Raw genomic sequence first — 22,394 nt, 5'->3', positions numbered from 1 at the left:
ATATTAATAAAAAAAAAACAATGTGGGGAAGAAGCTTTTGTATTTTTTCAAATTATTAATTTTTTTTTTAAAAAAGTAAAGAACTATAATAAAATTTATATAGACCGGGTTGATAGTTATGCGGCTAGATCAGTGAACCAGTGACCCAACGCCTTGACCGGGTTAATTATCAGTCCGAGTTTTAAAACGATGCCTTCTTCAGAAAATCTGTAGAGTCAATGTTTTCACCGTAATTAATAGGTACAAGTAGTGATGACTAATCCAACTTCTCACCATTTTAGTGTTCCAAAGGTTAAGCGATTGAATTTAAACATCAGATGACAGTCATCAGTAAAATATGAAACCAGTAAAATATTTCTCTGTTCTGTCATCAGTACAAGAGAATTTTAAGATTGTGACAACCATGGAGAGCAACTAATCCAGATGATCTTGATAAAATATTGCTACGAATCATTACACTCTCCAGTTTACTACAACCATCTAAACATAACCTGTTAAGGTTGTTGAGGAAGCTAGAGGAGTAAACATGTATCAAACTTATGCAACCACTGAGAATTACATCTTCGATATTTGGACACAAATTATAGAGGTCTGGCAATCCTTGCAGCATCATAGAATTGCTAAGGTTAAGCTTTTTCAAACTTGGTAAGACCTAGGTAGCAAAATAAATTATTAACAAAATATTAATCAACTTTGAGTATAAAGGTGTGAATACTTGCATTTTGGTAAATCTTGGAACAAAAAGAGAATAATTTCATATTTATGCACTGCTTTATTTTGAGTAACGATCCCATTTTTTAACATGATGAAATACTATAACAAATTTCTGCAGAATGCAATTTTATTGATCTAAATGTTTGATTAAATTTTTTAATTATATCATCAAAACACAAAGGTACACAACATAAAGCTTGAAATGAAATACCTGATCCTCCTTGTTGTGAATTCGGATTGAATCACACCAATAATCTTGATGTGTGGAGCAAATCGAATAAGCAATCAATTAAGTGAAATAGCAATAATAATCACGAACAAAAGATAACGAAAAACTGTAAAGAACACGAAGCAATTGTTTACCCAGTTCAGTCAAAACCGACCTACTCTGGGGGAGAGAGCCACTCTCCGTTCCACTATCAATGAAAAGCTTGATTACAATGAGATTCTCAATTGGGTTACAAGAATTAGACTTCAACCCTAATTCTACCCTTTTCCCAAATCTCTTCCCGTGACCAAGAGATTCTATGAAAAGTGACTACCAAGGTGTTTAGATTGTTATCCCAACCCTAGAGTATACCCAAGAATGTTTTCTTATAACCCTAGACTGTTGTTGGCTGCACAAACCCTAAAAAACCTCATAAAAACATCAGAAAACGCAAACAGCCCATTTATAGACGCGCACCTGCGCCCCGCGCCAGATGCCCGCGCCCCGCGCAGACAAACAGAGCCAAACAGGCGTTTCTAGTCCTCTCCTGGCACCCAGGCGCCACAGGGGCAGAATCCACAGGCATTTCTAGCCTGCTCCTGGCGCCCCGCGCCACAGGCCTGCTAGAATTTCCAGTTTTGACAGCTTCTCAGCTTTTCCTGTTTCCAATGTTTTCAAGGCAATATCCAACACTCCTCCCAAAGTTGTTCAAGATTGCTACGAATCATTTCAAGTATAACAAGATTTTCCCGACAAAAAAAGTTTTGCTGCAAAGATTTTTGAGGAAATGCCTCCCAAAAAAGAAATTTTAAATGATCAGGAAATCGAAACGCATCAAAGCTCACATTTGAGTCATTCCCATTGCTATTATAGGACTTGATCTTGACCATTCTAAGATTATGCATTTTCTTGAATGTTTCATCATGTAGTTGAACTTTCTTTATTTCCTTTGTGTTTAGGAATATACACTGGATTGCATCTGTTCCTTTTCCCTACAATCAAACCTTAGAAATTACTAGAGATATATAAATAAACAGGAAAAAAGTGGTCCATGAAATGTAATAATTGTTAATCACTTTGCAACTTGTTATGAAAAATCATTTGAAAGAAACCAGGTTCTAAAGGAATAATTTTTTGTCAGATTTATCTTGTTGTCGAATTTCATATGACCATCCCTATTCTCTAGAAAATCAGAGGATTACCAAAAATCTATTATTAATATTTTATTTACCATTTAATAATATATTTTTCGACCTCCGTCTCATAAATCTCTGGATCCGTCCCTGACATAAGTAACAACATGATCATGTGAAGAAAACCATGGATGCTATGGCATTTGGTATATGTCTAAGAGGTGATAACGGAGAGTTTATAGCAGCAAAAACGGCATGATTTTATGGCCTTCCACAACCACAAGAGTCGGAAGCTTGCGGTCTAAGACAGGCGATAATTTGGCTTGGTGATCGAGGTTTAATGGCAATGTCTATCGAACTTGGTTGTAAGCAAGTTGTTGACGGCATCTCCAATAACATTGGTACCAATTCTAAGTTTGGAGCCATTTTAAATTCTTGTAAAACTTTACTTTCTACTTTTCCAAACTTTAAGATAAGTTTTGTTGGCCGACAAGAAAACAATGCTGCCCATATGTTAGTAAGGGCATCATTGGCTTATGCTCGTTCCCAGTGCCAAAATTGTTGGTATTTTCAGGAGTTAGTTTAGGACAAATTGATATTTTTTTTGGACGATATATATATATATATATATATATGACACATGTAAAATTTTGCCAAACTCTAATAATCCCGACTCTGCCACTAGGCGCCGAGACTTGACAGAAAGAATAAATTGTTGAAATGCCGATTGTTCGAGGGACACATATATTATCGATTTTTGTGTGCAAGGAGAGATTCATGAATCCAACTTAGAGCCGCACATTGGGCATAAATAAATCTAGTGTGAGTGAGGACTTATATAAGATCGAAAACTCCTCCTATGATGAGTCATGGTTTTGGGGTAAAGATAATTTCAATCGTGTCACCTTGTCGACACAAAGTGAAAAAAGAAAGTACCATGAAAAATTCAAAACAGAAACTCAAGATTTCCACGCAACAACATCTTTGTCCCATTTTTTACGTTGTCCTATAGGCAATCAACAATACCGACAGAGTCAAATTGACAGATAGATCCAGATTGAGCAAATTGCAATCTTTTTATCTTCAATTATGGAAATCTCAAGTTTGAGACAATGATTTCACTTGACTTGACTCACCTCCACTACTACACGTCACTTTCTCAGATTCATTTTCTGCAACAAAACGCGTTACAGTATTTTCCAAAATCAATATATTAAACGACCCAATTCTCTTCTACTTGGTATGTCTATGTTTTTAGAGTAAACAAAGACATCAAACCTCAAAAGTTTGTTTTTTTATCGTTAAATTTCAGTTGGGTTGGTCTCAAAAGTTTGTCTTTTTTTTTTATCATTAAATTTTAGTTGGGTTGGTTAGATTTGATCCATTATGTTGTTACCTTATCTACCAGATGATGTTTTTGCCACAGTTTCAAAGTTCCTTATTCCAAGAGAAATTTTCAATCTTAGTCTTTGTTGCAAGAGTCTCTATGCTCTTGCAACATCTGAAAAAGTTTGGTTTACTCAATGTGACATTATAGGTATAGTGTCACAAAAAGACCTTGTTGAGTGGAGAGAGTGTGTTTCATCTTATAAAGCACTTTGTCGTTTTCTTTTGAGTGTTAAACCTTTGATGGGAATATGGGTTCAACAGAATCCTGAGCTTGGTAATATTGTTTATGTAATGCCGGGTTTTGTTTCTGTTATCGCGTGTCGAATAATTCCTCAGGAAGTTTCTTCATTAGGGATTCAAGATGGTCCTATTCTTTGGTCATCTGTGTTTGAAATTGTTTGCGATTTCGATGGTTCGAATATGTTTTTTCTTCATGGAAGGGGAGAAAAGGGAATAGATTGTGTTTATCATGGTTTGCTCAAGTGTGTTAATAGATTTTGTAATTTATTGTTGCTTGAGGTTGAACATGTTAATCAAGATAATGAGGCAATAGTTCCTTTTCGCAAGTTTGGTTGTAGGGATAGAAAAAAATTGCTTGAGATCACTACTAGCCAAGTTAGATTAGAGATTCCTAATCATGCAAATGAACCATTGTTTCCTAGATCAAGGGATGATTGTGTTAATTTTCAGAAAGATTTGGTGCTGTTGAAGGAAAGAAGAGCATTCCTCAGTCAAATCACTCAAATGTATAAGCTTAGTAGTATTCAGATTGAAAATAAGGAAAATTCTCAAGGGGGAGAAGTTGGTTCAATGCACTTAGAGGTTGATGATGAGATAAGAAAGAGTATTGACTATTCAAAGGCTCTTTCTTTTCCTCCAAGCAATGAGAATGGTCTCACACAATGCATGAAGAGAAAAAGTCTTGGTGGTTATTTTTGGGGTGGCTTCAAACATATCCTTGGAACAAGAGGCCATCGAAGATCTAGTTCAATTGATGGTTTTGTTGTTAATGTTGATCAGCAACACAACACGATTGCAGGAACAAGAGACCATCGAAGATCTAGTTCAATTGATGGTTGTGTTGTCGATATTGATCAACAAAACAACACAAACACAGGAACAAGAGATGGTCGAAGAACTAGGACAATCGATGGCAGTGTTATTGATGTTGATCAGCAATACAACACAGTTGCAGGAACAAGAGACGATGGAAGATCCAGTACAATCGATGGCAGCGTTGTCAATGTTGATCAACAACACAACACGATTGCGGTAACAAGAGATAATCAAACGATGCTTAATTCAAGCCATGAGATAAAGCATGATAGGCTTCGAGACTTTCTAAGATCAAGTGATACATTAAGGCTAACATTAAGCGCCTTAACTGTAAAATTATCATCTTTTCGAGGTTGGCCGAATATGAACAAAAGTTGGTTTGCACTTTACAAGATGCCTATGCAAGTTCCTACAGTAGACCAAGTGTATGCTGGTTTATGGGGAGGAACCTTTGGTTGGCCTCATGAAAAAAATTCTCAAGACAAGCCTAGAAAGCCTCTTTTCTTTCTTTCGCTCTCTTATTCGGAGTCCAACGGACAACAACTTCTCATCGGAACAAAAATATTGGAAGGCACTTGTTACGCCTTGCATCCTAATGGCTCAGCAATGTTTATAGTGAATATCAATGAGCCTTCATCTGATCCATTTCCTTGGAAAACTGATAGGGACTCATTATCGATGAATGTTGAACACACATATACAGGAGAAGGTATTGCATGTGGTTATGGATTCAAATACCCTGGATCAAAGTCTGGCTCCCTCTTTGTATTTCAAAATGGTAATCTTGCCTTTGTTTGGAAGGAATCAAGAGATGTTTTGACACTGCAAAGAGTTGACTTGCAAGAACTTTTGAAGAAAGGAAAAAGGATACCTTCTTTGCCACCCATTGACAATTTTTCATATTTGATGAAGTCCTGCTTAAATGTGTTTACAAGCTAAAAATGTTGTTATATAGCTTAATAGTTATCAATATTTGCACCTGTTTTTTTCTTATGATTACTTCAAGCATTTTGCATTGAAGTTGCAATTAAAATGATCTATGAATTGATGACAACCAATTCCAATTAATTGATATTTGTTAAATTTTATAATTTTCAGGAATAACAGATATTTACTATTCTTCTGTGTCTCTTTTGTAAGTGTCACTCTTCTACTTTGCAACTTAAATATATATTTGTGAAATTTTTCTACCGCGTAGTATTGCTTAATATCTGTAATAACAGCAACCATAGCATACTAAGGAAATTTGCATTTATGAAATCATATAACTCATAACTAAAACGAGTTATTCAGCAGAAGGAGCATTATTTTTATACACACATACAATGCTCACAATAAGTTAAACTTATTGATTCCAAATTAAGTACTAAGGAACAACTTCTCCATCCAGAAAACGCGTAAACTGATGAGGATACCTCGGCACATTTGCTCTCAGTTGTTTCATTTCTTTTAAATCCTCCACCCATGTACTATAACTTGAATTCTTTGCTAAAACATCAGAAGAAACTTCCTTATTCTGAATCAATTCAATGGCATATTTCTCAAAGTTTTCAATTTTTTCCCAATACATAGCCAACTTGTTAGTGTCTCTTTCACTTCTCATACAATTCAACCAATCCCTTGCTTCTTCAACTTTAGCCCAAAAACATGAATCTTGTGTTGAACTTGCAAATGTGCTTCTCTCTTTATTGTCTTCACCAGTACTTACTATTCTATTCTCCCACCACCTATCAAATATCTCATACCTTCTTTCTCTACCATGTTCCAGGTAATGACCCTTTACTCTATGCATCCCTTTCCCATAATATTCAGCTATATCAAGTGGCTCAGACAAAAGTTTGTAGAATTGTGAAGCACAAACCCATTTGGCTCTTTGGTCAAAGTCATGAGGAAGTTCATTTTTTTCTAACATGTCAATCACATTATTCCAAAATCTAGCTAGTTTCTGACGGTTAATGTTGACTTTCATCTCTCTTTTGCAAGCGCCTCTGGTTTTGAACGAGTCATAGTATCCCTTTTCATCATCTTGTTCGTCACACCATGATTTGTACCATTCTATTTGGGCTCTGTAAGGGTTAACCTTTGATAATTTTAATGCTAGGCTTGCAGCATTCAGAGCTGGCGATGGACCCATTCGCCTTGCTAACTTCAGACATTCTTTGGCCGGTATGATGACAGCAGATTCCTGTTGGTTACATCATGGTAATTTGTTTAAGTGAAAATTTGTTTTAGATAAACCACTTAGTTAAGCGAGAATAGCATAAACATTTATCATGTAAGTGTTTATGTATAATGAAACTTTGGTATTCGGAGAATATGTTAATATGATATTAATTACCTTGTCTGCTAAACCAGAAGATTGGATGGCCAATTCGAGCCCCGCCTCATAGCTCGAGTTAGGAATGTTCCTCAGCAAAGAATTTTTCTGATTCAACATTTCCAAAGACAATCTATTAACATATTCTCCATACTTAAGATGATCCTCGATACTCCCAGATGGAGAACTAGTCGAGAGCAACAAATGCATCATCTTAATAATCGTAACCGGACTATCAACACATAAAGCTCCTTCTTCTGAAACAAAAAAGTAGTTTCCAAAAGGATGAAATAAAATTGAGCTTGAAATTTCTCCGTTTTGTGTTGAAGCTTCTAAAGAATCCATCACAGCAGTGAACAACTTTGCTTTATCTTTGTCAGAAACTTGTTTTGCAAGTTTTCCAAATTCTGGTGAAGTCATTGATAAGTGCCAAAACTGAAGTAGGAAATTTAGCTGAGAAGTGAGAGGTGTAATGGGTGCAAATAACAATCTTGGCATTATGTCATGTTTTGATACTACTTGAATGAAATTTCCACGCCATTTTTCTTTGGAAATGGCTTCGGAAAATGATTTGTTACCAAGTAATGGTGAGCCAAAAGTGATGCACATTACTGATAATGATGAAGAGATTGATTGGAGGTAAGATATAAGCCAAAGAGTGCAAAGAGAGGCTGTTGCTCCTCCAATGGAATGGCCAGTGATCACAATTGATTTTGTGTCTGTGGTTTCCAATATTCCCAACACCTGAATGGTAACATTAATTTGGATTAATTAGTTAGTTGTGAATAATAAAGGGGGTCGAGTAGCTAAACTAGTTTGAGCTAAGAATAAAAGAATCGGGATTCAAGTTCTTATGAAGGGAAAGAAATACTAAAATTAACGAGTACTAATAACTTTGACCATTTTAAAAAATGTAGTGAATAATAAACATTCTAATAAACAAATCAAGTCAAAATGATTTATTTGTCACATAAAACCAAACCCTGTGTATGGTTGATGTATATGGGGGAGAAAAAGTTCATAAAGTGGTAAGACGGCTGCCTTAAAAAGACGTGTATGAAGTTGATTTTTGTCGTATTTATATATTCAGGAAAGTTATGATTATTGGATCGAGATTGGACAATCTAAATTTTAAATTTGTAATTTTAAAAAATAAAATCAAAATTAATAATTAAATCTGGATGGTCAATCTCGATCTAATAATTATGTTTCTCCTGAATACGTAAATGCGACAAAAATGTGATAACAATAATTCGATTTGTGTTCATTTTGATAAGATGCATAATTGTGTGGCCTCTACAATCATCACGACTTGAGTTTTGTATTCATCCTCCCAAACCATTGAATAAAGACTATTGTCCCCAACTTTGTCTTTAACCTAGTGTGAACAAGGTTACCTATCTTTATGTGATGTGATATTTATAGCATGTTTCATTGTTTTTTATAAGGTCTTTATAAAAATCTAATTTATCATTTCACAACCACAAAAAATTGTCATTTCTTCTTTATATTATTATTATCAAAAAAGTAAAAATAGTCATTTCAAATCTCATCAGGTGTGAGGCAAAAAACAGAATCTTTATAAAAATCACAATCCAAGATTTAAAATGATATTATTTCACCAGTCAACTAGTGCTGGTGGTCAATGGCCATCACTCAGTGATGCGCTAGTATAATAATAATAATATATATATTTTGGAATTCAAATTTAATTTCTCATTCTAAATATTAATCTCCACTCCCATCTTTGTTTCTGGCATTATCTAGTAATATTTACTTGATGAAGGAAGCAACGGCTACAGTGTTTAATTTAATGATTTTGATATTGAAATCTAGGACCCTTTGAGTGTGTCTAACGGCATGTTTTATGCACTAATCAAGGTGGCTAGTTGATTATTATAGCACTTTTGTGAAAAATAATGGGTTTGATTGGGTCCATGTTCACACTACCGATATATTATTTGTTTTCTGTATGTCATAGTGATGATTTTTTTTTGTCAAGTAGTTCAATGACTATAAAATTCATCTTATAGGTAAATAAGTGAAGTGTTCGAGATTTGAATTCGGACTCTGCACATATAGTGTGATGTTCCTACCAACTGAGCTAAGCTCACATAGACTAATGATCATATTATTACTATGAAATACTCCTTATACTAGAAAAGAGATCACAGTCCCAATCACTTTGAAACTTTACAAGCCATAGTAAAAAGGGTGAGTTTATGAAACCAAAAATAAAAAAGGGTGAGTTTATCTACTTTTATTTATAAAAAATAAAATGGTAAACTATAGTTGCATATGTCGAACAAATATATATTTTTTATGTAAATATGTATTAATATAAAAAAAAAGGTAAAATTATTGGGAAAAAAAAGGTAAAAATATGATTTAAAAATATATGTTTTAAATATTAAATAGAAAATTTCTTTAAAAAAAATACAACATACCAAAAAGTACTTATTAAAGAAATTAAAAAAGTAGTATTTTTTCTCTAGTGAAAGTTTACTTACACTGTGCTTATAGATAATCCAGATTTCATGTAGTTTGTATGAACTCGCACTAACACAGTCAAAATTAAATTATTTAAGTCGTCTAATCTTAATCGAACAAATCTTAATCGAACATTTAAATATTGTTTGATTCAATGGACTTATTACTAGTTACTATGTGTTTTGACATGATGGAGTTGCCGACAACATTCCAAGCTTTGCAAAAATATTTTGACAGATTCGTGCACAAACATTGATAAATAAGTTTGAAAATGAAAGGGAATAGATCATGCTATCATTGAATGGAGGAGATGGGGTTATTTTATACTGTCATTTTCAACCTTTTTCTTTTTCTCAATTTACCTAGTATTATAAATTTATTTTGATGTACTATTGTCTATTCTTTTGCTTTCTTTGATCAATGAAGTACTACCAAAGTAGCACACCCCACTAATAAGAGAATATTCCAAAAACTATCCAAACAAAAAGACAAATGCAAATGGAGTAATAACCATGGTGTTCATTTGTTTATTACTATTTCCTCTATCACCTCCTCAAACCTCAATTTAGCTTCAATTAAGTCAAGTAAGTTTAAGGAGATTTACATTTAGGATCTAGATGATCTTATTCTTAGGAATTAGGAGTATATTTATACAAACAAATGACACCAAAAAAATAATATTTACACAAACAAATTTAACATCAAATTTAGACAACAAATTAAATTATTTTTTCTTTTACTGAAATAAACAAATTTATTTATTTTTGATGAAACAAACAAATTAAATTATTAACAGTGGCTAGTTCATGTATTTATGTCGATTGTATTGTATGATTGATTAATGTGACAAACAACCGCAACTTATTAATCATTCAAGAAATACAATTAACCACCACTTTTTTTTTTTTTTGCTTTCACTCCATAGTTTAATCTGATTCGGTTAGTTTTAACATCAAATGGTTTCAGCCCAATGAATCATAAACTTTTATTGTTTTTCTTAAAATATGTAATTTAGTTCGATTCTACTATGAAGTACTTCATTTTGAATGGATTATATACACACATGTCATAAGTAAAACACGAGTACTACATATGAAAATCACCTAAAATTTATAGTCGAATTCTAAATTACATCAAACACCTTCCTTGAAAATAGGAGGATTAACACAAAAAATAGGCCAACATATGTACATAACAAATGCAAGACAAAAAAAAAAGTTACATTAATTTAACACCAAAAAAATATGACAAAAAATGACACACAATACCTAAGAAACTTGATATTAATATATGTGTAAATAAATGAATTAAAAAATGAAAAGAAAAGAAAAGAGAGAAAAAAGAATGAATTGAAATTGAACAGTGTAAACAAACCTGGTTTTGGATTGAGTTGAAAATGGACGAAAAGAGATTCAACATCCCTTCGTGAATCATCACCGGCTCCTCCGCATCCTTATTCCGACGCGGCGAAAACAACGGTACACCACCGATGCTTTCTAACGGCACCAAATTTCTCCAACTTGGATCCGACCCACCAATCATTCCAACACCGGAGAAAGCGACATACACGACGGTGCCAATACGCTCCACCACAAAACTTCGGAGGTTGGCGGCGGCGGCGTTAGCCTGACTGCATAGCTTCCACGACTCCGGCAACAGAGGCGTAGAAATCAAGAAAGTTGCGAGCATCTCGCTGCTCTCAAACCTGAAAGGAGAAAACATAATAAATTCCAACAAACTTAGGTTAGTTGTGAAATTGGTTAGAAATTTCGTTGGAAATTGATGTTTTGAATATTCTATATATGATGTGTTGTTTGAAAATGGAATAGTTAGTGAGTGGAAATGGATTAGTGAGTACTTACGGTGAAGCTTCGTTTGCTTCCATGGAATAGAAAAAATGGTTTTGTTTGTTTATTTGGAGTCTTGTCTTGTGTTTGTGGAGAAGAGAAGAAAAGAAAAAAGAACTTCTTTGAATTGAATCTTCTTTGAATTGTGCAAATATATACGCGTTCTTTTTGTTTTTTAACTAAGTTTCACAACACGCTCATTTTAATACTTACTACTTCAGATATGTTTTGCTTAAAAAAAGAAATACTTAGACCAATCGGGAGTTGGTCCGGCGGGGATTAGCACCGGACTTAGCAGGAGGATTACAGTTTGATCTTTCGTAACTGTAATCGAAAGGGATTGAAAAAACTTGATGTTATAATTAACTCTCGGAGCAAATTAGGTGGTCCAATAAGCTGGATACTAGTGTTAAAAAAAATAAAAAATACTTAGTTAGGTGCGTTTGAACCAGAGATGGATTCAAAGGGGGCAGTGGCGGTCGTCAAGGCCCCCCTCCCCCTCATATATGTATATAATAATATATATTATCAAGTCTCAACTCAACTATTTATTTACAATACTTTAGTTTAGTATTATACATGCATAAAATAATATTATAATATGATAAAAATACATGCATAAAAAATTAGTATATATATGGGGAGAGCAAACAATGATTTTTTCTTTAAATATATGAGATGTTGTCAATACAGTGTATTGAAATAATAAAAATATTTTTAAATCTGTCTATTATTAATAATGTTTTGGACAAATTGGCTAATACAAAGCATATTTGAGGACCAAACTAACAAACAAAAGATAAATTTGAGGGTTTGAGAATCAAAATAACTAAAAAAATATATATATTTAAGAGTCAAAATAATTGTTCTTATTTTCGGCCCCCCGTATAGTAATTTTCTGGATCCGTCCCTGGTTTGAACCCTAAAAAGGTAGTAAGACACATGACAAAAACAAGAATTTTGTTCTCATATAACAACTTTTTGTGCGTAAAAAACAAATATAACAGGTTTTTGTCCACAATACAACCAAAAAAATTACAAAAATATCCATTTAAAATTTTCGAATATAAAAATGTTATCTTTACATCTCTATCCGATACAATTTTGTCATATTATATACTATCTTATTTTGTCTTGTACTGTTCTGTCAAATATTACTATTTTGCGAATCAAACGCACAATAAGATATGATCGACTTAGAATATTAGTCTGGATATAAAATACTTGAGAATCCTATCAAAATAATTCTTTAATCGGATTATATTTAACTTACAACTCTGTATTAGTGGATTCTTTTCTTTTAAAATTATAGGGTTAATAAAAGAAATATATAAATCACACAAAACAATATAAAATATTTTAAGATTAAGTTAGTAGTAACTTACTTGCAAGAGTGAGGTGTGTGGTGACGTGTGTTATTTTCGAGCACAAGTTTGTATACATTGCAATTTGCATCCCTTTAAACGCTCAAAGTTTACTCAGGTTAATTAAATACAAATTATTTTAAGCATGAATATTTAGATAAATACTACTCCCTCCGGTCCTTTTTATAAGGAACACTTTTAAAAAATCACACAGACCAATGAAGCACATTTAACATAGTTATTTTCATTTAATACTCTTATAAATTTAAATTTATTCCATGTATACCCTTATTTAATTACTCTTTATTCAACTAACTTACTTATTTTTAAATCATCTCTCATAATAAATAAGGGCATAAGTGAAATTGAACATTTAAAACATTTGAAAATTGGTCAAAGTTTCTTATAAAAAGGACCAATTTTTTTGCCCTAAGTGTTCCTTATAAAAAGGACCGGAGGAAGTATTATAATTATGTCTTTGAAAAGACAGATCCTATTAATTCAAATTATGTTGCTGTTTCTAGAATATTAGTAGTTTTCATTCAAAGAAGATAAGAACACCGAGGAGCATTTCAATTGTATAGCTAATTATTTAAGAGTTTTTTGAAAATAAGTCTCACATTAATACAAGTAACATCAGTGACTTCATTAGAAAATAGTATGATGTATGTCATTACTTCATCAAAAAATGTACTCTTTTTTATATATCAATGTTATCATGTTGAGAATTAAAAACTTGATGTAAAAGAGTTGATTTGTTCCATCGTAGTTTGGATGGTCTAATGTAAACGGGAGACTTGTAAAACAAAAAACAATAATTTGTGATGAAACTCAAGTAAGTATTCAGCAAAAAAAGGAAAATGATTAGTATTAAATATGCAATTTATGAAAGTGTACCCAACAAAAGTGGACTCCTAATACATACCGCGTGTGAATGAGATGATATTCAGATACCTCTTGCTTGACCGGTCATTCTCATTTGACTTACTTAAAACGCGTTAACGTTTCATTAGGGAGGACAACATACATATAGATAATACTATCACAAAAGTGGCATATTCTAGTATAGTACAAGTAACGTAATTCAATACCCTACACAAACTATATCATATTTAAGTTAATAAACTTTCTAACTCTAATGAGTTTAGCTCACTTGAAAAGATTGTATTTTATTTACAAAAATCAGGATTTGTTAATCAATGTCTAAGATTGTATCATATTGAGAATTAGGGAAGATGAAGTCTATGATTATTATTGAGAATTAAATTTAGTCCATTAGATCTAAACAAAATCAAGGGTGGAGATGTGGAGTAACTCTTTAAAGTTACTCTTAGAGTCCATATAACTCTCCTCTTATTATTTATATATTAAAATTTGTAATTTGATTAAATTATAAATCTATTAACTTTTACGTATTAGTTTTTCACATCTATAGTCAAATTCTCTAAAATATCATGTTAAATATCAAAAGGAACATTGATTTATTAGTTCATGAGTATATTTAAAAATAAATATAATTATTTATTTAAATATGTTCATCTGAAATATATTTTTAAACATGATAACAGATCACATCAGATTTTCAAAATGCCAGACTCAAGCCTAAAAAAATAAGCCTATGATAGACCACAGGTCAGACTCAAGTCTTCGATTTTTTGACAAGTCAAACTCAAGCTTAACAAAACCTAGTTCGGCTTAACATATTCTCACCTCTAGAGCTCACTATTATTAATAGCACTATAGAAACCTAAACTAGAGTTCACTATTATTAATAGCACTATAGAAACCTAAACAAAGTCAAGAAAATCATCGAAGCCACTAATAATACACCAAGGGAGTGTCGCACATCCCTCAGTCCTCCGCCTTTTGTATTCTAGGAACCCATAGAAGCAAGTCAACCTACAATCCCCTCTATCCATATCCTCCACTTTTAAGTTATACCCTACACTTACTATTCTCTTTCCACAACACTGCCAAACTTCCACTCCAACCCTACGAACATGAGCTAACATTTTGAACAAAAATAGGACATCGAGACAAATACCCCTAAGCAAGGCTACTAATTAAATAGGAGCGGGTGGCAATTGCATTCATTAATCAACAATCTATCCAAATAATTTACCCTTTTTTTTTTGTCTGAAAATAATTTACCTTTTTTGTCAAAAAAGTTTACCTTTTAATTAATCCATCTAATATATACACTCCACACAAAATTAATTCATTGATTGGATTGAATTGAATTGAATCCATCCATTTTGTAATATGCATGGATCACAATCCATACAGTTAATTTTTTACTCCGATGATTCAACTCAAATAATGATAGGAATCCATTGGATAAATACAACCAACTTAATTCATAAAATTAAATATTTAAAACTGAAAAAATAAAATGGAAAAGAAAAATGACGGCTTGAATGAGCCAACAACAAAGTAATGACTTTCAGCCAGCCCAGCTCAATATTCAATTAAATTGGTTGTTTATTCATATTTTATCATTTTGATAAATGGAAAATTATTTATTTATTGTAGAAGCCAAAAATGAAATATTAAAAAGCTTCCCTCAAAGCACAAGATGTGTAAAAAAAAAAAAAAGACAAAAGTCAAAATACAAAGTTGTCATAAAAGAGAATAATAAAAGCAAAAATCACACGATGAAATACTCAATACAAGTATAAGGGTTATTCCGCCAATAATTTAAATCAAATGAGAGATTAACAATTTTTGCCTTTAACCTCCATAAGACAAGAACTTTAGTTTATCTATCTACTACATAATCAACAATTTATTGAGATGAAAAATTCAAACATTTCTCCCTTTCCAAATGATCAAAGTACTCTAGGATACAAACCGTCAGCTGTCGGACCACCGCCACCAACTCGCTAAAGAATCACCACTTGCCATTGTTGAGTCACCGCCACAACAGACTACCACCACCGGCCACCGCCTTCAAACTTATAATCAAAACCATCCAATTTAAAATTAATAATTGAGATTCATTACAACATCAAAGTCTAAACTCTTCAATAAGAAATACAATATCGACATTGTATTCTTGGTGTTTGTAACATAACATGTGCTAGAAATATTTCATGATTTATGATTATAGATATTTGTGATGTGACTTGGTTTTTTATGCTTCCTTTAGATTATTATTATTTAAGTATATTAGTGGACAATCTTTTACAAAATGGCCGCCACAAATCACAATCAAGCGAAGGAGCCAACAAAAAGGACAAAGATCCACACAAACTTTTGTCTCTGTTAAAATTTGAAAGAGCAACATAATTTATTTATTATTTATATTTTGGATACTACTAGAATAAATATAATTTCCCTTAAATTAGATTATTAGCGTTATAAATAATAATATAAAATCATTGATGCGGCTCTATCCTAACAGCTTAAGCTTTTGGGATAATCGGTTATCTGGCAATTAATTCCTTCTCAAAAGAAACGCCTTCATATAGTAGTCAGAATACATTTAAAGGTATAAATTATGGGCCCATAAATTATTGCAAACTGGACCATCCTAAGCTAATAAGAAGATGGTCTCTCTCCCAACCCCCTCAATTCTTTTCTACCCCCTGAATTTCCGTTTTTGTCCTTGGGAGTACTGCGGTTTATACAAACCGAAATAATATGACATGCTGATAAATTTCGGTAACCACTTACCGAAATCTGGGACATTTTGGTTCGCAGGTACCGAAACAATTATTTCGGTAAACTGCTATCGAAAATGGCCTAATTTCAGCGACCAACGTACCGAAATCTATGACATTTCGGTTCGCAGGTATCGAACAAGCTGATGTTCGTTTTCTGTGTACCGAAAACGCTAATGTTCAGTTCGCAGTTACCGAAATGGTCTAATATTTGGCTTCGGTGAATATAAACCGAAGTTTTTTGGCAAAAATGTTTCAAACCACAAGGGGCAAAATTGGATTTTTGGGGTATAAAAGAAATGAGGGGATCAGGAGAGAAATGATCTAGTAAGAATACACATGCTTGATATGGCATGTTGGGTCGATCTGTCGGCACATACCCAATCCAGAAAATTATACAAAATGCTATGGACACTGTGCATTTATCATCAACCTTCCTAGACCCCAACATTACAACAATATTTATTTCATTTTCTATAGTACTTAAGTTACGAGCTAGGAGACAAACAAAAAAAGTTCGATCGATATATAGTGAAATAAGTGTACTTCACCTACCAGCAACAATTTCTGATCAATGCTCTTCAAATATGTTTCTCTTTCATTTCACTTTCAACATGCATTGCATGCGTTACTTTGTCCTCAAACATTCATTTTATTTTAGTACCATATCTATGTACTATGTTCATCACTCTCTAACCAATTTTTACACCTATTCAATAATCACTCTCTATTATCCAATGTAGTCGGAGAAAGCCCACACTCACACGGTTGTCATGTTCAAAGTCGTCCGTTTTTTATATGTATTTTTAATTTTTTATAGCTCTATAGATCAATATCAGATGGTTCAGAACACGTTGACCGCGTGAATGCGTCTTATGTTTTTTTTTTTACAACATTAGGCATTCCATGTATTTGTTTTATAGGTAAACAAGTTTCCAATCCTAAACTTGATTCTCAAACTCTTTAAACTATGTTTGGATGAGCAGTGACACTGTGATTTTGTTAAAACAACGGCATGTAGTTTCCAAAAAAATTAAATAAAGTCAAATATCAAAATCAAATCTTATAAAATTAACTTATGCATAAATACTTGTAATGATAACATGGCCTAGAATAAAAGTTAATATCAAAATCACACGGCAGGATTTTTTATTAGTTTCTTGAATGATCAAATTGAATTTCACCACCTACTCAGACTAGTCTACTCATTTATTTGCTTTTCAAGACTTTTATGAACTAAAAAAAATCAAAATTTGTTTCATTTCTTTATTGTCTTGTTGATGTTCCACTTTCCTCCTCTTTAATATAAAAAGAAGCACGTTCATCTGTCAAACTTTTCCCAAAAAAAATATTGATAGTGATCATGGATGATGAAGTGATGATTACTGAAATCAGTGCTTCACCTCCTCATGTTCTTCTCATATCTGCTGGTGCCAGCCACACTGTGGCACTTCTCAGTAAGCACTTATTTCATCTCTTTTTCTTTTCTTTTGTAGTCAAATACTCAAATGATAGACTATTAGTTATTATGTTAGGATTTACTGGTTCATCAGTATTTGAACTCCGATCCCTTAACTCGTTTGTTCTTTTTAACTTTTAGCTCAAACCAGTCGAACTTTTTTGTTCTGAAATCACAATACTAGTATTACTTTAACTAGTGTGAAATCTTACATTTGAGTTCTTGAAAGAGTGATGGAGTTTACATTTCAAAAAAATTTCATTTATTATATGCTTTGTTTCTCTGCTCGAAGCTAAAGGCCCCCACCACACTTCAACTCTTCATCCAATTGTTAGTGGTGTCACTGTGGTCCCTAACAATGACCCTTATTTTTTTTTGGTTTATTTATGTTATGCTTTGTGTCTACCTGCATTTCTATGATCCAGATTTTGATATATTGTCAATTGTCATTGTCTTTGAATTGAATTTCTGAAAATTAACCAATCACTGACTCTGCATTTTGAGATTTGCATCTAGGTCTCCTTCATCACAGACAGACAGACACACATAAAATTGGTTTTTTAGTGTCCTTGTAATCTGTCTGTAAGAAGTACTTCCTTTAATAAATGCAAAATTTACTATTTACTCCCTCTGGTTTCAAATATGAGCAAAAAATTGTTTTCAAGATTCATTGAATAATTAATGAAATCTGAAAAACAGTTTTTTGCTTATATTTGAAACCGGAGAAAGTATCAACATTTTAAATCACAGTCGCTTTTTCTTTGTAGTTATTTTGTATTGCGGAGAATTGCAGTTAAAGGTGGCCTCGATGACTGGATGGTCATTTTTCGGGCATGGAGACTGCATAGTTTTTTGCCCATATTACTATTGCATACATTATTTTAAAACCCCTAGTTTATAATCAAGTGATTGAGCCCAAGTGGTTAATGAGGTATAGTTAAGGATGAATCAATCAAGAGTACTTGAATTCAAATCCTGACTAGAACAATCCTTGGTCAGACTTTAGTTACTTTCCCACCAACTCCAAATTATCAGATCCCTTTCCCTTAGAAACCGGAGGGTGAGGACAAAAAAAACCTAGTTTGTACTTCAATTTTTTTCTTTACCTTCTTATAACTTCTGTGATTTTTCTGTTGGTTTCAATTTTGATCCTTTAACAGCTGGAAATGTTGTTTGCTCTTGGGGGAGAGGAGAAGATGGTCAGTTAGGCCATGGTGATACTGATGACCAACTCTTACCAACAAAACTGAGTGCGTTCGATGGCCTAGACGTTGTATCTGTTACTTGTGGAGCTGATTTTACAGTGGCACGTTCTGCGTCCGGCAGAGATGTATATAGTTGGGGATGGTCTGCTCTATACCTTAACTATATTTGGCTAATGTGTTTTTTCATAATTAGAATCTCATTTGTAATAGCTAAGTTTAGTTACCACGAGTTATTATACTACTAATACTACTAGTACTACTATGCCTTTATCAGTGATATCTAAAAATGTTTGTTCATTATATCTTAGTAACCATATTATGATTTCTCAGGGGTGATTTTGGAAGATTAGGTCATGGTGATCATAGTGACTTGTTCATTCCTCATCCCATCAGAGCATTGCAGGGTTTAAAGATAAAGCAAATTGCTTGTGGGGACTGTCATTGTTTGGCAGTTACTACGGAAAGCAAGGTGTTGAGGTATGTAGCTCTTTATGTTTTCGGATGGCGTATTTTATTATATCAAAGTGAATTTTTCAATGCTTAGGTTTTACATATCATTGCACATTGTTAGCTTAAATCATTGTATTCTTTTGCTGTCATGGTTAAAGTTGGGGGCGGAATCAAAATGGTGAACTTGGACTTGGTACCACAAAGGATTCTCTTGTGCCACAAAATGTTCTAGCATTTGAGGTACTTTTCTCTGAATCATTGAAAGTGTTTATGTCTTCACTCGTGTGTGTGTGTGCGCGCACGCGCGTCTATATATATATATATCGATTGGATGAAATAAAATGAAATGCATCAAACAAATTTTTTCAACTGTTACAGGGAATACATGTTAAAATGGTTGCCGCTGGTGCTGAACATAGTGTGGCAATTACTGAAGATGGGGATTTGTATGGATGGGGTTGGGGACGATATGGAAACTTGGGGTTGGGAGACACAAATGATCGCTTGATCCCTGAGAAAGTGAACGTTGAAGTATGTCCTCAAACTTATATTATTATAATTTAGAAAAACAAATTTTAAGATAATATTTATTGTTTGATTACATTTCAAGTTGTTAACTTCTGATATCATAAATGTCCATTTTGCAGGGTGACAAGATAATCATGGTTTCTTGTGGCTGGAGGCATACAATATCTGTTTCATCTTCTGGTGGATTATACACACATGGATGGAGTAAATACGGTCAGCTAGGTCATGGAGATTTTGAGGATCGTCTTGTGCCTCGTAAGGTTGAAGCATTGAGTGATAAATTCATTTCTCAGGTGATCCTTTAAATTCATGCAGATTTGGTAACAAATTAACAATTAGTCTCATTTAGATGTCTTGTCCTTATAATTGTTCATACTTTATAGTATGTTTAGTATTGCGCTGTGAATATATCAACGCACAGTGAGATAGAAACTAAGAGTCTGAGCTTCAAATTCGACGCAAGCCAGTAACGTGGAAACATGGAAATCAAACTTTATGTACATTTTTTTTTCTTCTTTTCAGGTATCAGGTGGATGGAGGCATAGTATGGCACTCACGTCTACTGGACAACTTTTCGGCTGGGGTTGGAATAAGGTTGGTAATCGTCAATTTCTTCTATTTTTATGATACTTCGTATCATAAAAAAATGAAACACTCATGAATACGATACATAGGAATAGAAGTTTATGGTTTCTTAAATAATGCACTCGAAACAATTTTAGTATGTGTTTGGTAAATTATAACCTGTTTCTCTCTTTAAATTTTAGTTTGGACAGGTTGGAATTGGTCACAATTTCGATTGCTCCTCTCCCATGCTAGTGAACTTTCCTCGTGCTCAGGTACTTGAAATTTCAAGAACCTTCTTCCTTTTTTCTTTTTCTATAAAAATATTTGCTATGAATAATCATGACCATTATTTTCTGTTTCTGCAAACTTTTGTTTGGTTTTGTAGAAAGTGGTTCAGATCTCATGTGGATGGAGACACACGGTTGCTGTTACTGATCGCGCAAATGTATATTCTTGGGGAAGAGGTGCAAACGGACAACTTGGGCATGGTGACACCTTAGACCGGTAACTTCATGCGCAAGAAACCATATATTGAATATAGTCTGACATAATAATTGTTACACATCATTACAATGCTTGAATATTAATGTGATCTCTTTGGGATTTACAGAAATGTTCCAAAGATTATTGATGCCTTCAGCGTTGATGGATGTAGTGAGCAGCACATAGAATCCTCAAAGTATCCATCAGCAGGTTCTCTAATTGGTCTCATACTCTCATTTGTGATGTGTTTGTTCATTTTCTGTACTTATTACTGATTTATTACCATTTTGGCGGTTTACTTTAGAATCAAATTTTCCGCTTTTAAAACTAAGCATGATTTTCGATGTTTCATTTTTCCTTGAACAGGGAAACCACTTGCCTCCTTTTCAGAGAGATACGCAGTTGTTCCAAATGAAACTGTAAGTTTCTCGTTTTAAAAAGCGGAAGCTATGCATGAAATAGTTTTAAAAATGTATATGATAAACCACTTTTTAAAAAATAATGAGTGACTTTATATTTAAATGTAAAATAACTAAGATGAGATGACTTCATAGTTAAGATTAAGAACAAGTTTTTATTTTTGTGATAACTAAGAATAAGAATTTGTGTATTCATAATGTTGTAACTTATGAAAGGCTGTGATAATGTGTGTTAAGTTAGCAAGGTCATTTGACACATATGGTTGTTGGCTTGGCACATATTTGATTTTTGCTTAATTTTTACATCAAAACAGCTTTTCAACGGTATTTGGAAAACAAACTCTTGTAAACATATAAATAAGTTGATACAATGACATAACTTGGAATGATATGGCAGGCCATGGGATCACAAGCCAGTACTTCAGATAAGGGTGACAAGTTTGATGCTAATGTCCCTGAAAATGATGTCTCATTTGATGGTATCCCATTAATTAATCAGTTCTAGACAATGATGTAGGAGACTTACAAACACAAGGAGGAGCTGGTGATAAGTGCTTTTTAGTGGTTGTGTGAAAAATATGGCTATGGAGTAATATTTCCTATATAGTAGTAGTAGTTGTACATAATAATTACTCCATAATTTATTGCTTAATATGAGGGAGTATTGTCCACTCTTTTGAAAACATGAATGAGAATGGTTGGAACAATTATGTGTTTGTTTTGATGGGCCTTGATAATCTGAGTTTGTGGCTTCTTTCAATAGAAAAGTTTACCTCATACCCCCCCTCACTTGCACCTCTTCCCACAATTTGATGTTGATGAGAAATATTCATTCTTAAAATTTTGTATGCGTGTGAAACAATAAATTGGACTCAAGTGGTAAATGAACTCCCTTAAAAATGATTTTTTTTGAAAAAATTCGACTTTAATTCCTGGCATAAACAATTTTTTGTCAACTTTACTTATCTCATAGGCGAACTCTGAATTGCTGAACTTCATTGAGTTCATTCTCTTGAGAAAAAAGAAAGTTAATACCATTTTTTTTTTCTTCGGGTGGTTTGAAATTTTTATTTTTAATTGTTATACTCGAGAGTATATGGTCT

At 33.0% G+C, this 22,394-nt stretch overlaps 4 protein-coding genes across 4 annotated transcripts; 2 read left to right on the top strand and 2 right to left on the bottom strand.

Annotated features, from left to right (window-relative positions):
* Positions 1 to 327: 327 nt before the first annotated feature.
* LOC123916114 (disease resistance protein RML1B-like) lies at positions 328 to 1,935 on the bottom strand. The gene is made up of 3 exons (XM_045967486.1): positions 1,618 to 1,935; positions 926 to 934; positions 328 to 652 (listed from the first exon to the last, which is right to left on the bottom strand). Exons 1-3 carry the CDS (start codon positions 1,825 to 1,827, stop codon positions 371 to 373), a joined length of 501 nt encoding a protein of 166 aa, XP_045823442.1. The 5' UTR covers positions 1,828 to 1,935; the 3' UTR covers positions 328 to 370.
* A 1,102-nt stretch (positions 1,936 to 3,037) lies between these two features.
* Positions 3,038 to 5,554, top strand: LOC123916112 (F-box protein At5g39450-like). The gene has a single exon (XM_045967482.1). It carries the CDS (start codon positions 3,442 to 3,444, stop codon positions 5,437 to 5,439), a length of 1,998 nt encoding a protein of 665 aa, XP_045823438.1. The 5' UTR covers positions 3,038 to 3,441; the 3' UTR covers positions 5,440 to 5,554.
* Positions 5,555 to 5,729: 175 nt separating this feature from the next.
* On the bottom strand, positions 5,730 to 11,372 carry LOC123916113 (lipase-like PAD4). The gene is made up of 4 exons (XM_045967485.1): positions 11,170 to 11,372; positions 10,682 to 11,012; positions 6,839 to 7,561; positions 5,730 to 6,685 (listed from the first exon to the last, which is right to left on the bottom strand). The coding sequence occupies exons 1-4, from the start codon at positions 11,190 to 11,192 to the stop codon at positions 5,867 to 5,869; spliced, it is 1,896 nt and encodes a 631-aa protein (XP_045823441.1). The 5' UTR covers positions 11,193 to 11,372; the 3' UTR covers positions 5,730 to 5,866.
* A 5,364-nt stretch (positions 11,373 to 16,736) lies between these two features.
* LOC123916110 (ultraviolet-B receptor UVR8-like) lies at positions 16,737 to 22,080 on the top strand. The gene is made up of 12 exons (XM_045967475.1): positions 16,737 to 17,637; positions 18,800 to 18,986; positions 19,175 to 19,321; positions 19,453 to 19,534; positions 19,673 to 19,825; positions 19,942 to 20,115; positions 20,345 to 20,416; positions 20,590 to 20,661; positions 20,775 to 20,893; positions 21,000 to 21,082; positions 21,239 to 21,291; positions 21,689 to 22,080. Exons 1-12 carry the CDS (start codon positions 17,544 to 17,546, stop codon positions 21,794 to 21,796), a joined length of 1,344 nt encoding a protein of 447 aa, XP_045823431.1. The 5' UTR covers positions 16,737 to 17,543; the 3' UTR covers positions 21,797 to 22,080.
* The last annotated feature ends 314 nt before the right edge of the window (positions 22,081 to 22,394 follow it).

Source organism: Trifolium pratense, linkage group LG3 (assembly GCF_020283565.1).
Source record: "Trifolium pratense cultivar HEN17-A07 linkage group LG3, ARS_RC_1.1, whole genome shotgun sequence".
Classification (NCBI taxonomy): Eukaryota; Viridiplantae; Streptophyta; class Magnoliopsida; order Fabales; family Fabaceae; genus Trifolium; species Trifolium pratense.
Note: the sequence above shows the minus strand (reverse complement) of the source record. Positions and strands in the feature narration are given on the sequence as shown.